The 15569-nt window shown below is 43.7% G+C and overlaps 1 protein-coding gene across 4 annotated transcripts in view; it reads right to left on the bottom strand.

Annotated features, from left to right (window-relative positions):
* LOC135201054 (GPN-loop GTPase 2-like) overlaps nucleotides 1-15569 on the bottom strand; it is a 307395-nt gene that overhangs the window by 123394 nt on the left and 168432 nt on the right. For all 4 annotated transcript variants that reach the window (XM_064229907.1, XM_064229909.1, XM_064229908.1 and 1 more), the window contains one exon: nucleotides 73-187. In XM_064229907.1, coding sequence (XP_064085977.1) covers nucleotides 73-187 — 115 coding nt within the window. The remainder of the gene's footprint in view (nucleotides 1-72; nucleotides 188-15569) is intronic.

Below are 15569 nucleotides of genomic sequence, written 5' to 3'. Positions count from 1 at the left end.
GATGCACTCTCATTCAGCTACTATTCTTAGGGAATAATTATTCTACAGTCCTTACAGCAAATGCTCACCCACCTGGATCATTGGCATAGTGGGAATCAACTAGGTAAGCTGCACACAGTCTAAGGTCAGACTTCTCCAAACTTGATAATATGTTCCGAACCATTGTGTGATGGGAATACAATTCAGCCTGAAGTGATGCATATACCCAGCTTGGGAATTGAACTCATCAAGACAAAATAATTCTCTGGTTTATGTTTCATAAATGGACATTACAGCAATCACTTAAAACAAATAAATCCAAGTGGTTAAATCAAGTACGTATGTACTACGTAGTTATATCTTATCTCAAAAACCTAATGAAAACCTATGGCACTTCCAATGTTAAAAAGTCTTTGAACTTACTAGAAATTTAAACAAATTAAGCAATAAGAAACAAAATGTACACCTAGTAATAAGAACAAACTATAGTACCTCTATTCTATGAATTTTTACATTTGCTGGTTGACCAAAAAAGGATTTTGTTTTTACGTAAGGAAAAATCTATTTCTGGGCGATTGGCTCGTGTCGCCAGCGAAATATCCTTTAATCCATTATTTCTAAGGTAAATGTACTAACACATACCAGAAGAATAAATAAAAATAAAGAAAAGGTCAGTACAATGACTCGCTCACCCTCCAAGAGGGTGTCGGTATGAACACTATGGCGAGTGAGACCACTACCACGAAACCGCTTGCCAATAGAAATCTCCCACTACAAAATCCCCACAAGAGGGGAGCCGACCCACAGAGTGGGCAGCAACTACTACTACTTCATCCCATGCTGCCGACCGCTGCTCCTCTGGGTGGCCATCCATGGAAGTTAGCAGACAATCTTGAGCGATGATGGGCAGGGCGGGATTTCGCTGGCGACACGAGCCAATCGCCCAGAATAGATTTTTTCCTTACGTCAAAATCCCTTTTCTGGGCTCAGCTCGTGTCTGCGCGAAATCGTACCAGAGAAATAGCACAAGATTGTAAAGAATAAAATCAAATAAATAACAGGGTCTCAAATAAAACATAACATAAAATAAAGGAATATAATTGCTAATAAATATACATATACACAATGATACAAAATAGAAATATTACTTAAATTTAACTTAATGCTTAATAATATTTCTTTTCTTAGAATAATATTTCTTAAAAATTAACTTAAATTTAACATATATACAGGGCTTACATGGAATATATGTTGAAATCAGTATCTGTGTATTGATATTATGTACAAAGAACTCAAAGCAATTATAACAATAACTTGAACAGAACAAACTTCAATAATAACATAAAAAGGGAATGTATATGACTTAATATACAAAACCCGTAACCATTGTAAATACGATGTGTCCCCTAGCATAAAAATAAGGGGATCACATCAAAGAGATCATTATATACAATCAATTGTGAGTGACCCTAGCAAAAAAATAAGGGACACCCACTATACCATCATAAGAGCAGCTAAGACCTCAAGGTAAACGTAGATGAACATGGCAGGTATAGACGAACTGTTGGGTGAGATAGGTAGAAAGGAGGACTGGATCTTCTACTAAAGATTAAGCAGAGTCGGGGAAACTATGTTACCCGCCGCAACTGCGTGAAAATTTCAGAGCTTCCAAGGACTTTAAGTAATGACGCTTAAATACTGTCGGCGATTTCCATCCAGTATATTTTTTCAACTCATCGAAATTCATATGTTGGAAATAGTTAATTGAGGTGGCTACTGCCCTACATCATGTGCTTTAGGGAAGGAGTCAGGATTGGCTTGCTTAATAAAGTACAGGATCTGCTGCCTGATGCCTTTAATAGATAAAGTACCACCTTTTTCTCTCTTAAAGAGAGGACCCGATGAGGATGAGGAGGTCCTGGACAGAAAGGCTCGTAAGGTCGATACTGGGCAAAGAGAGATATCTTGTGGGGAAGGGGTACAACCTTCCATGGTTCCCACCTCATCAAAGGATCTTCATTCTTTGCTATAAAACTACGTTCCGGAGAAAGTAGCATTCTTTCCCCTGTGGGAAGAAATTGAACATGATCCGGATCCCTGGATAATGCCGACAGTTCTGAAATTCTAGCTCCTGAGGCCAAGCTTAATAAAAATAGAGTTTTTCTTAAGAGCATTATAAATGAACATGTGTCATTATCAGTTTCTGAAGCCAGCTTTAGAACATCATTTAAGAACCATGATACTGACGTAGGCCTTACAGAAGGTCTAAGTCTAGCACAAGCCTTGGGAATAGACGAGAAGTAGGAGTCTGTCAAGTCTATGCTGAAACCAAATTGAAAAATCTTTTTCAAGGCTGACTTGTTTGTCGTAATGGTGCTAGCTGCTAAGCCTTTTTCAAATAAAGATCTGAAAAAGGATATAGCTGAATTGATTGTCATGATTCTAATATCTGATTCCCTCAGGAAGTTGCTAACTTTTTGACTGCAGCATCATACTGTCTCAAAGTTGAATCTCTTTTATCAGATTCCAAGAAGAGAATATTTTGAGGATCAATATTCGCATCTCTTTTAGCTGCAAACTTCATGAAATCCATAAAGTTAGGGTTTTGAGAATTCCTGAGGAGCGAACACAGTCTTCGTTTGCACTGACTGGGAGAGCCTGGGACTGGGAATTCGAAGAGGACGAAGACCCAGTTCCAGAATGAGAGGGTACCAATTGCTCTTCGGCCAGTCTGGGGCTACTAGAGCCACTTGGACCCTTGAATGTCCTGAGTTTGTTCAGTACCTTCAGGAGAAGATTCACTGGAGGGAAGACGTAAATCTTCTCCCAGTTGTTCCAGTCTAGGGCCAGGGCGTCCGTGGCATAGGCCAGAGGGTCCAGGTTGGGGGCCACATAACATGGGAGTTTGTGGTTCGCTTGGGATGCGAAGAGATCCACTTGTAGACCTGGAACTCTCTGAAGAATCCACTGGAACGAACTGTTGTCCAGTGACCACTTCCGGGACTCCAGAGGAACTGATCGGGATAGAGCATCTGCTATGACGTTTCTCACTCCAGCTATATGGGTGGAGGAGAGGTGCCAACTGAACTTGTCCGCCAGGGAGAAGATGGCTACCATGACATGATTTAGATGACGTGATTTGGAGCCTCCCATTTATACAATGGACTACCACTGCGCTGTCTAAGACTAGCTTTATGTGGGAGTTCTTTGGCGGACGTAACCTTTTTAGAGTCAAGAACACCGCCATTGCCTCCAGTACGTTTATGTGAAGCTGACGGAACTGGGGTGACCAGGTTCCTTGAACCTTCTTGAACTGCGAATATCCTCCCCAACCGCTTAACGAAGCGTCTGTGTGGATAGTAATCCCCGGAGGAGGAAACTGAAGGGGTACTGATATTGACAAGTTCTTGACTTTTGCCCAAGGGCGTAGACGATTCCGTAGAATCTGAGGGACTGAGGATAATTTGTCCCTGGACCTGACATTTGCTCGTCAGCGCCAGATTCTGGTTAGATCTTTCAGTTTGGCTTTCATCAAGATGTTTGTCACTGATGCAAACTGGAGTGACCCAGAATCCTTTCCTGGGTTCTCCTTGAAGCAAGTTTGTGTCCTAGAAATTGCTTTACTGACTTTGCTATTTCTTTCCTCTTGGCTGATGGAATCGACAGAGTATGGGAGGATAGATTCCATTGAATGCCCAGCCACTGAAAGTTTGACTCTGGAGTGAGTCTTGATTTGGTCCTGTTTTATCTTGAAGCCTAGATATTTCAGAACTGGATTACTTTCAGTGTTGCTCTGTGGCATTCCTCGACTGTTGGAGCCCAGATTAGCCAATCGTCGAGATACGCTACTACCATAATCCCTTGCGATCTTAGTTGTTGAACTACCACTTCCGCCAACTTCGTGAACACCCTGGGTGCTACGTTGAGACCGAAGGGAACTACCTTGAAGGAGAATGCCTGATCTCCTATCTTGAAGCCCAGATACGGGCGAAAGTGTCTTGCAATAGGGATATGATAGTATGCGTCTGTAAGATCGATAGAGGTGGTGACGGCCCCACGGGGAAGTAAGGTCCGCACCTGCGAGATGGTGAGCATCTTGAACTTGTCGCAGCGAATGGCCAAGTTTAAGCGGGACAAGTCTAAGATTACCCTTCTTTTTTGTGAGCCTTTCTTTGGAACGCTGAACAAGCGCCCTTGAAACTTTAATCTGTTGACTCTCGCTATTGCTCCTTTCTGAAGGAGGTCCTCCGCATACTCCGTCAATTCTTTGGATGGAAGTTGGCGGAAAGGTCTGGGTGGGGGCGGATTCGTCACCCAACTCCAACCCAGGCCTTTCGACACAATGCTTTGTGCCCATTTGCTGAATCTCCACCGGTGGCGGAAGAGAAACAGCCTCCCTCCTACCTGGAAGTCCTCATTGGTGTTGGTAGCCTCCGCGGCCTCCCCTGAAGTGTTTTCCTCTATTAAGGGACCCTCCAGATCCTCTCTGACGAAAGGATCGCTTACCTCTGCCTCCCCTACCCGAGCGGTCATACTTCTGAAAGGCCTGGCCCTCGAAGACTTGATTGAAGGCTGGGGAGACAGCGTAAGAGGTGGAAGGTTGAGGCTGGGGGGAAATCACATAAATAGGCTGCGATTGAGCCTTGGAGGTAGAGGGTTGGGCTGCCTGCACCAACGGAACAGCCGGAACAGGCTGGGCAAACCGTTGCTGTTTCTTTTGGTAAGGCTGGAAACGTCTGGGTTTCTTCTGAGCCTTACCTCTGACAGCTTGATCTTGGCGTCTCTTTGCCGTGAGACCCCAACGATCTTTAAGGCTTTGGTTAAGCCTTCGTAGCCTCTGCCTGGACCATCCTCCTACCATTGCATCTGGGAAGAGGTCTGCTCCCCAGATGTTTGATGAAAGCAACTTATTCGGTTCATGCCGAATAGTTGCTTCTTGGAGGACATGCTTCCGACAGTTTGTTCTGGCTGTGGCGAACTCGAACATGTCAGACTGCACCGTTTGAGTCAGTGACTTGGTGATTAGCTTGAACAGTGGCTCGGAACCATAAGAAATGGTAGCCACCTCAGTCATGGCCATGGTATTGATAGACCTGGCCAGCCTAGACTTGGCATCAAATTCTGCCTGAATGAGGCTATCTGGAAGTCTAGGCAGCTTCTCACCAAACTGCTCCATAGCACAGTCTGGTTTGAGTTTGCCCGCAGAAAAAGTGTTGGGCAGGTCTTCCCACAAATCTCCGGTTGAGGGAAGTAAAGGAGATGTAGGGTCCGCTTCCTTTAGCTGCGGTAACGAATCCCCCTTCTGGGCTGCTGGGATAGTGACCGTAGCAATCTTCGTCAAGAAAGGAAGCGGAGTACCCTCTTCCATTGTAAAGATTGTGAATGGACTCTTAAACGGCTGTATTTTAGTGTTTGAACAGTCCATGTCCTCTAAGCACCTGAGCCATTCTCTTTGAGCCTGGTCACGTGAATAGAGGACTGTCTCTTTAGGGACCTTATCATCTCGTGTCATGGCAGAGGCGGTGAGCCTGGCGTAGCCGATGAACGGAGGTTGGAGATCTTCCGGGTAGAACTCGAAGTCCTCAATCCTTCGAGTTCCACATTCCGGGATAGAAATAAGCCCGTCCTGGAAGGGGGCGTATGACGCCACTCTCCAGGGATTGTTCATGCTGAACGGAGGCAGAGAGTCATATGGTGGCAACTGAGCTATCCCTGTGCCGAAAGGTGGGGGAGTAGCTAGCGGAGCTTGGCTTAGTCCGGCGATAATGTTGTCCTGGGAGTTGATCCTATCAGACAACCGGGAGAACATCTGTTCCATACTGTTCTTTAGAGTCCCAACCAGATCCCCCATTTGTTGCAACAGGCCAGCATTGGGATCCAAAGCCGGAGCTGCTGCGGAGGTGGACGGGTAGCTCTGAACAGGAACCAAAGGAAGTGGAACGGTTGACTCCGCTGGAGTGTGTGATCTCTCCCTGGAGGATCTACTCCTTGAGGATTTGGAGCCGGACCCAGAAGCTTTAGACCTCTCTGCTCCGGGGTTTGTAGCCGGAGACTTGCGAGATGATGACGCCGACGACGTCTTTTTAGACGACGACGACGTCTTAGTCAAGGTTTTAACCACCGCTTGTCCTTTGACCTTAGGTCTAACAGAAGCATCAGGAGAAGTATAAAGTTCGGCTCCTGTAAAGCCTTGGAAGGAAGCTGGAGAGTTTGCAGGAGTAGAAGATCCAGTGGCGCCCAAGGGCAGCCCTTGGGCGTCCAACGTACTCACCTCGACCAACAGGTCGTCAACACCTACCATCGGTTCAATGTTTAAGTCCAACGTCGCGACTTCCGACGAGATGTCCTGGCCTGGATCAGTCAACGAAGCGGCGAGCTGCTGCTGGATTAGCGCAATAGTCGGGGCCGCCTCTGCTGGGTCGACGTAGCCCGTTGACTTGCCGCCGGGGAAGATCAGGACCGCCAACCTCTTCTCGAGAATGTAGGGCATACCCTTGGCGGCGTTCTTCCCAAAACCGCCGACCCAGGCCCGCAGGGTTGCCAGTGCGGTGTCCCTCACAGCCGGAGCCTGGAAGAGAGGGTATTTGTTAGTTTTTTAAGATTAAACTTAAAACTAAAACTTAAGTAAAAGGTTAACTTAAAATTATAGGGGATGCGAAATCCCATGTAAAATTAGCTTAAGTTTAAGAAAGATTAAAAATTAAACTTAAGAACTATAATCATGTAGGGATTGGCTAACGGAGTTGGAAATACTTACCCCGTCTAAGAGCTGGCTCACCAGATCATAGCAAATGGTGCAGGTCTCGTGAAACCAGACTTGGAGGTTCCCGTGCGGAGTCGCGCATGGAGCATGGGACCGGCAGACTTCATGCCCACAGGGGTCCTGGAGCGTGGCATTGCATCCCGGATGCTCACAGTTGGTGGTCTGTAAGTGAAAAGACACATGAGCATCGTAAAAGGTATCACTTACAGGCTAAAGGTTAAAAGAACTCCGCTGCATGCCGGAGCGTGAAAAAATTTCGGGCATAACCCCACCCTTACCGCCTGAATAGGCTATAACCACGGAGAGATCCGGTGTGAGCAGGCAAAGGAGGGGGAGGTTTAATGTAGCTTAAATTAAACTTAATATAGTTTAAATTAAATACTAATCTTAAACCTATAAAAATGGGACGTACCGGACTAAATCCGGTGCGTGGCGGAGCGTGTCGCGATATCAGCGCGACGGAGTGGTTAGCAGAGACCAACTGTATGCCGCAGTTCGCCCGTCAGGGTGAACTAGCACCTTTCCACGTGGATGCCGGAGCTCCGGTAGATAAAGAGCCCCAGTAAGGTGGGAAAGGGCGAGAGGGCAAACAGACTCGAGCTAGCAACGGAGCGACGGAGTAAGGTAAGACGGAGGGGGGGAAAGGCCAGTCCCCCCCCCCCCTTAGTCATCCGAGCGTACCGAGAAGCTGGAGAGGTCGAAACCAGTCTGGGTCTGTCCCGTCCCCCTACTCCCTCCGCCTAGGGGGAGAGGGAGGCAGGCTCGGGTATGTGGAGCGAGCGTGGGCAGACCAACCCTCCCCCCGGCCCTATGGAAGAGCGGGAGGAGGGAAAGATGACTGGACAGGCGTCTGGCTGCTCCGTGATCACGTAGTGACCACGGAGCGGTAACACGATATACCATGAAACAATAAAAGCCTAGGATACACAACCAACTGATCAGAGAGATGCTATAGAGAAGCAACCGATGAAGAGCGGAAGCACATGGGACCAAAAGGACATAGCCTAGGCTAGGTGAAGCCAGACGCCGTACACTAACGTAAAACATAATACATAATTAAACAAAATTACTAAACGTAAAGAAAGAAAATAAAACAGTAGGAGAAAAAATCCAGGAGTGTACGACTAACCCGAAAGAAAGTCTACCACTCAAAGCTAGCCGGGGCCGATACAAAGAGCTGTGGCTAGGGTCTGGATGGAAGATGCCTACGCAAGGTGAAAAAGACATGCATGCATGACATAAACCCCGTAGGCTGTACCCTTAATATAAATAGGATAACTAATAACAGAGCGTAATAAAGTAAGGGAAGGTTCTGGGTATGGAAGACCAAGAACGAACCCGCCACGAGGCAGAACCATGCTGCCATGCTTCCGACCTAGAGCTCGTATTTATACCTAAAAAACGGCAAATACTGACTCAAGGCCGGAAAAAACCAAATAGCAACAACTGATTACTTAACTTAGCTGCTGCAATGGCTGTACGCTCCATGATGAATAAATCCAATAAAAAGGGCACAAAAACACAGAGCAAAAAAGGGCACGTGTATACGATGTGCGCTAACTGAAAAGGATGACCACCAGAGGCGCAGCGGTCGGCAGCATGGGATGGAGTAGTAGTAGTTGCTGCCCACTCTGTGGGTCGGCTCCCCTCTTGTGGGGATTTTGTAGTGGGAGATTTCTATTGGCAAGCGGTTCGTGGTAGTGGTCTCACTCGCCATAGTGTTCATACCGACACCCTCTTGGAGGGTGAGCGAGTCAGTTGTACTGACCTTTTCTTTATTTTATTTATTCTCTGGTATGTGTTAGTACATTTACCTTAGAAATAATGGATTAAAGGATATTTCGCGCAGCGACACGAGCTGAGCCCAGAAATCAAATTTTTTGAAAGTAAATTGTATTTTCCTAACTATATATACAAACCTAAGGTCCTTTACATTAGGAACTGCTTTACAGAAAAGCTGGAACACGGCCATTAAAACTCTTGAACGAGGTACCATATATTTCTGTGTATAAGAAGACCTTTAAATCCTAAAATTCACCCCTACAAATTGGGGGTCGTCGTATACTGCAATACTTAAGATCAAACCTTGAATTCCAAGATGTGTATCATAGGCTAACCTTGGCCTCGGTGATATAGCCTAACCACCAACATGCATGAAGATTTACTTTAGGAAATAAAGTGATAATGAAGATAATAAAACCATCTTTACCTTATATATTATTGGCATATTTTCATAACAAATAGCCTATTTGAGGAATAATTCAGAATCAATGAAACAGACTTTTATCTAGTCTTACGCGATCCCAGCTGAGAAAATGTAAACATAAAGTTATGGTTGGCTTACAGCAACCTTCATCTTTCGGACCTTTTAGAAAATTTCAATGATAGTGTAATTACAGTAGTAATAACATTTAAGGTAACATATATACATATAACAAAACACAGTGAACATCCAGTGAGGCAGCACGTAAAGCTGTTTGTAACTGTTTCGAACAATTCAGTCATATGAACAATAATTGTGTACGATACTTATCGTTCATTATTGTATTATTAATTACTATTAGCTATTGATTGAGAATGGTGACAAAATGTAAACAAAACAATGGTTTCCCTTTACCGCAACCTTCTGTATGAAAAACATATAGACTCGGCTTTGTTAAACCCAACTTTGATAATTTTAAAAGGAATGTATGTATCTCTGAATTAAGTCCCATTCAGCAACTAAAGACAGTGATGATAACAGCAAAACACGATCAGCTGAGACTGTAAACAAACCTAGAATGCAAATGGCGCATCATCACTTTTTTCTTATAATGTAATACAATATATGATTCAGTAAACCTGTTTTATTTAAATTATCACTATTCCCAATATACAACTATTATTTGACTTTTGCAAGTGGATACTGTCAGTGTAACAACCTGACCGAGGTAGCTCTCTCTCTCTCTCTCTCTCTCATCGATTGTAATCCTAATGATACTCCTCCATCCTCCACTAACAAATTCTGGTTTTTAGAACTCTCTCTCTCTCTCTCTCTCTCTCTCTCTCTCTCTCTCGCGTCTCGCTCTCTCCTCTCTCTCTCTCTCTCGATTGTAATCCCAATGATACTCCTCCATCCTCCACTAAAAAATTCTGGTTTTTTAGAATTCTGGAAGAAGGGATTATTGCAAACAAGTATTGGTATAAATAACCGAATTGAGAAACAGCTGACTGCTGACGTCATTTACCAAAACTATCGAGCGATTATTAAGAGCTCCGTTAAAACTGTTAAACCCTGCTGATTCTCAGTGGTGGCTCCCATAAGTAATAATAAAATACATTTTTGTTCATCTATCATGCAAAGGAGATCTCAAGAAAGAATACTAGTAAATTAAAGCTGTATGTTATAGCCGAGGCAGAATAAAACGAATAAGGGCCAGGCAGCAGCGATGTTAGGAACTGGAGAAATCACACCTACTTAATGCTTATCCAATGAGGTAAAGTAATATGTGCACATTTTCAACCAAACTTTAATTTATGATAAAAGATATCTCCAAATTATATCTCTTCTCACAAATAATGGCAATGAAGATATTGACAATATTGTTCAAATCAGCCGGGATTTTGAGAATGTAAACAATATCAAATGCAAATGATGTACATGACAATGTTTATAAGATACAACAAGCAAAATAACTTTAATTTAATCTTTTGGAAGGAGACCCTCTCGTTGACAGGTTTTGTTAAAAATAATTGCTGCTTCAGCACTATTAATCTTGTAGAGAGTCTTCTCTATTTTTCTGATGACGGCTTTCTCCTTGTTGCTTAGACTGGCGAGCAACTCACCAAAGGGCATGGTAAAATTCGGTTGAGTCATTTTGGTTTATCATTGCTTATACAATTCTCTCTCTCTCTCTCCAACGCGACGTTTCGTCCTGATCCATGGGACATCCAGCGATGCCTGCTAAGGGAGTGAATTCCAGTGGCGAGTCCTTCTCCTCATATCGTGATGTTACGGGCTCTCGAGTACGGTCTGGAGAACCTCTCCGGCAGGTCGAGTTTTCATTGGTTCCTGGGAAGATGACTCATACGGTGAGTGTTTTCGAGTACTGCGGACCTTCTCAGGCGGGGAATATCACTGGGAGCCTCTTGATTGGCTTCTACCTGAGTGACGTCACCCCTGGTATTATTCTCATAATGTGCTTCACGACTGGTGTTGTTTGTTTCATGCGCGCTGGTACTTTCTTTGGGGGGAGAGAGAGGCGTGGTCCTCCTCACAATCATTGGTATCAGGAATGCTTCTAGAGTCCACGTCTGCGCCTCCTAGAGGCGCTGCTTATCCTTGAGCAAAAGCCTCCCCCTTAATACCACTCAAGAAGCGTTCATGATACAGACGTGTGTGAGGAGGACCACCCCCCTCCCCCCAAAGAAAGTACCAGCGTGCATGAAACAAACAACACCGGACGTGAAGCACATTATGAGAATAATACCAGGGGTGACGTCACTCAGGTAAGAAGCCAATCAAGAGGCTCCCAGTGATATTCCTCACCTGAGAAGGTCCGCAAGATTCGAAAATGCTCGCTGTATGACTCACCTTCCCAGGAACCCATGAAAACTCGACCTGTCGGAGAGGTTCTCCAGACTGTACTCCAGAGCCCGCAACATCACGATATAAGAAGAAGGACCCACCACTAGAATTTAGTCCCTCAGCAGTCATCGCTGGATGATGTCCTGTGGATCAGGACGAAACATCGCGTTGGAGAGAGAGAGAGAGAGAGAGAGAGAGAGAGAGAGAGAGAGAGAGAGAGAGAATTGTATAAGCAATAATAAACCAAAATGACTCAACCGAATTTTACCATGCCCTTTAGTGTGTTGCTCGCCAGTCTAAGCAACAACGAGAAAGCCGTCATCAGAAAAATAGAGAAGACTGTCACAAGATTAATAGTGCTGAAGCAGCAATCATTTTAAACAAAACTTTTAAGTCATCATTATTATTGATATAATTGTACCTTTTAATTTTTGCAAATAATCACTTTTCTCCAAAAAACACTTCGGTTTTGTAATTTAGAAAGTCATCCTATACTACAGATATGAGATAAATTCATAACAATTTGCCAATGATTTTTGGCCTCGTCTTATCTAAAGGTCATCTTATATGCGGAAATATACATTAGTTAGGCAGTAACTACCATCCAGTAGGCGGGGAGACCTGCCTGCCTGGATGTAAACATTCCACTTTGCCTTTTGGCCCAGGTTTCAGATTGATGGGTGGCACAAGGTGGTCATTAGTGTAAGGACCTCAGGTTTCTATAGTTAGGAAAATACAATTTACTTTAAAAAATCTTGATTTGTTCCTACATGATATACAAACCCTCTGTCCTTTCCATTAGGAAAACTCTTATTGGAGGGAGGAATCTGAGTGAGTCTCTAGAACTGACTGGAGTTCAGCTTTGTACTACTATGGTAACATGAAAAAATTGGGTTTGTTTCATTATATGTTTTATTTTATTTTTTTTACAGTGTTCCCTTGGCTTTATTAGTTTCACATTTCTGCGGTCCACTTTGTCACAGCTTTTTGTGAAAAACATTATCCACTTTTCCACGTGGAACTTTCACTACTTTGTGGATTTTTCTTTGGGCTGTATGTATCTCTAAAATTATCCCTAATTTACTTTTTTTGGTAGAGCAACACTGTTTATTCACTAATTACTGTATTTTTTCATTAAAATATACTAATTACTATATCTTTCAATTAAAAAAGTTAAAGGAAGAGAGAGAGAGAGAGACGAGAATGGACGGATGAGAGAGGAGGAGGGAGAGATAGAGAGAGAGTGAAGGAGAAGAGAGATAGATAGGAGGAGAGATCTGTGGTTTTTACATACAAGTCTCTTTTTTCTTCAGTTTGACAATTATCAGTCATAAAACACAGCAATAGATGGTTGAATATCTCACTGTGTTGGTTATCCTAACCCTCAGGAGTGTACCAGTAACACTCCAGCACGCTGCGGCACTGAACCTTGTGTGTGTGTGACATTCCTGTTGTGCTGCATGTTAGATTGCTACTGTTGCCCTGACAACTTGTCATGGGACATCTACTCCCAGCTGCCCTGTGATTTCTGCCTCTACTGCTGCTGAAGACTGATCATCATCTTGTAGAAGAAGCCCTGATGAAGAAACGTCATCTTCCACTGCTCTTCCCTTCTTTTTCTTATGCTTGAGGAGGTCACGGGAAACCGGATTACTGCCTTTGGCCAAAGAAGAGGAAGGCTGCTTCTCCAGGCCTAAGAAGTCCTCATGCTGGATTTCTAATGGGCTGCGTCCTCCCGAGGAGGCAATAGGATCTCTCGTTGGCTCTTCCCAACCTTCAGGCTCAGAAACCGATTTGCATGCCCCTGGGTTTTGTGTTTCATTAGCTGTAGTATTATTATTTGTGGTAGGTCCTAGCTATCAAACTATTTCTTTATGTTGTTGTTTTGTTTATTGTTGTTTTCTAATGTTAATGTTTTTGTAGCATGATTGTCATAAGTTATGTGCTTGTGTTCATGTGTGCATGAATGTTGTTAGCTATTGTCTGTTTTTCTGTTACAGATGTGGTAGTTTGGTTATGTGTTGAATAAAGCTTGGAATCTGTCACCAAGTGTTTACTTTCATTACAATTTATTCAACACACTACCTATCATGGCCAAGCTGCTGAAGCCGTCCAGACTGGACACAGATCCCAGCTCACCAACTGCAGCCAAAGAGTGGAAGCACTGGCATAAAACATTCACCAACTTCATAGAAGAAAGTGGAGATGCTGCACCAGACAAGTTGAGGGCATTAGTGAATTGTGTGTTCCCGAGTGTGTATGAACTCATTGAAGACTGTAGTACTTTTTGAGAGTGCAATCGCCAAACTGGAGAGTGCATATGTCAAGTTGCCGAATGAAGTTTTTGTTAGGCATGTTTTGGCGACATGACGACAGCAGTCAGGAGAATCCCTTGATGAATTTCTGAGGGAACTACATAAGCTAAGCAAGGATTGTAACTTCCAGGCAGTCCCCAGCTGAGCAATATCGCAGGAGCTAGTACGTGATGCATTTATCAATGGTATTGCCTCAGCATTTATTCGTCAGCACCTACGAGAAAATAAGTCACTGAACCTGGAGGCTGCACACAGTCAAGCTTGTACGTTGGATCTTGCCCACCGTAGTGCCGACGCGTATACATCTCCACCCATTCCTCATACTGCTGCTTTAGTTCCAGAGCGGCAGGTACAGCCAGAGGTGACCAGCAGCAGCAGCCAACAAAAGAAGAAGCAGAAAGAAGTTCACCTGGATTCAGCTGTTGCTGCTGCTTACTTATCTAAGAGGAAATGCTATTTTTGTGGTAATGCACTCCACAGTACAGGTAGAGTGAGTTGTCCTGCACGTACTGTTAAATGTAACAAATGTGGTTAAAACAGGTCATTTTGCAAAAGTCTGTAAATCAAAGGCTTCAGGTAGTACAACTGCTGTATTGTATAACCCCACTTTGCTTACAATAGCTGCCACTTATCCAAAGAATCTTTCACATGCAGCTACAAACATCACTGTAAATGGCCATTCATTGAAGGCACTAATTGATTCTTGTAGTTCAGATAGTTTTATACGTGAGGAAGTAGCACAGAAACTAAATTTGACAATAGTTCCTGTAGGTACAGCAGTCCTCAATGGCACAAAATCTTTCAATGCTAGTTCCCCTGGGTTTGTTACAGCAGACTTAGTGCATCTTGATCAGAGATATCCTCGTATCCAGCTCGGGGTCCTGAAGGATTTATGTTGTGATGTTATCTTAGGTTATGACTTTCAAAAAGCAACACCAGAGCGTAACTTTTCAATATGGAGGGAATAAACCAAGTTTAAAGATAACTGGAGCCAAACCTGTCTGTGTATTAGCAACAGCTGATATCGATGAACCGTCATTGTTTCCAAACTTGCCTCAACAGTGTAAACCCATTGCAGTTAAATCTAGACGCCTATAGCCAGGATGACCAGCTGTTTGTAAAAGACCAGATATCACATTTTCTATCTGAAGGTATCATTGAGCCAAGTATATCCCCTTGGAGAGCACAGGTTGTAGTAGTCAAAGGTCCACTTGGCAGGCACAAAAAGAGACTTTGCATTGATTATTCCCAGACCATTAACCAATACACAGAACTAGATGCATACCCCCTCCCAAGGATAGAGGATATGGTGCATGACCTTGCAAAATATAAGGTGTTCTCCACATTTGACTTAAAGAGTGCATATCACCAAATCAGCATTAAAGAGAGTGAGAGGAAGTACACTGCTTTTGAGGGTGCAGGAAATTGTTTCAGTTTTGTAGGATTCCATTTGGTGTCACGAATGGTGTAGCTGCTTTCCAAAGAGCTATGGACAAACTAGTTGAAGATGAAAACCTCAAAGATACTTTTCCATATCTAGATAATATTACTGTAGGTGGATTAACTCAGGCTGAACATGATTGAAAAACGTTCAAAAGTTCTTGGAGGTGGTTCGGAAACGGAAGCTTACCCTCAATGAAGTGAAATCGGTTGTGTCTGTTCCTACAATCAATGTTCTAGGGTATTGTGTCGGTAATAATGTGATAAAGCCTGACCCTGACAGATTACGTCCCTTCAAGAATTACCCCCGCCTCCCACAAATATGGGGTCTCTGCGAAGAGCTCAAGGGTTGTTTGCATATCATGCCAAATGGATCCCTCGTTTTTCTGATATGATTCATCCCTTAGTGAACACAAAAACTTTTCCACTGAGCGAGCCAGCACTAGCTGCTTTAACTCCTTAAAAAAAACAACTTATGGATGTTTCACTACAGTCTGTGGATGAG

This window comes from Macrobrachium nipponense, chromosome 27 (assembly GCF_015104395.2).
Source record: "Macrobrachium nipponense isolate FS-2020 chromosome 27, ASM1510439v2, whole genome shotgun sequence".
Lineage (NCBI taxonomy): Eukaryota > Metazoa > Arthropoda > Malacostraca > Decapoda > Palaemonidae > Macrobrachium > Macrobrachium nipponense.
This window is presented reverse-complemented; position numbering and strand designations above follow the sequence as displayed.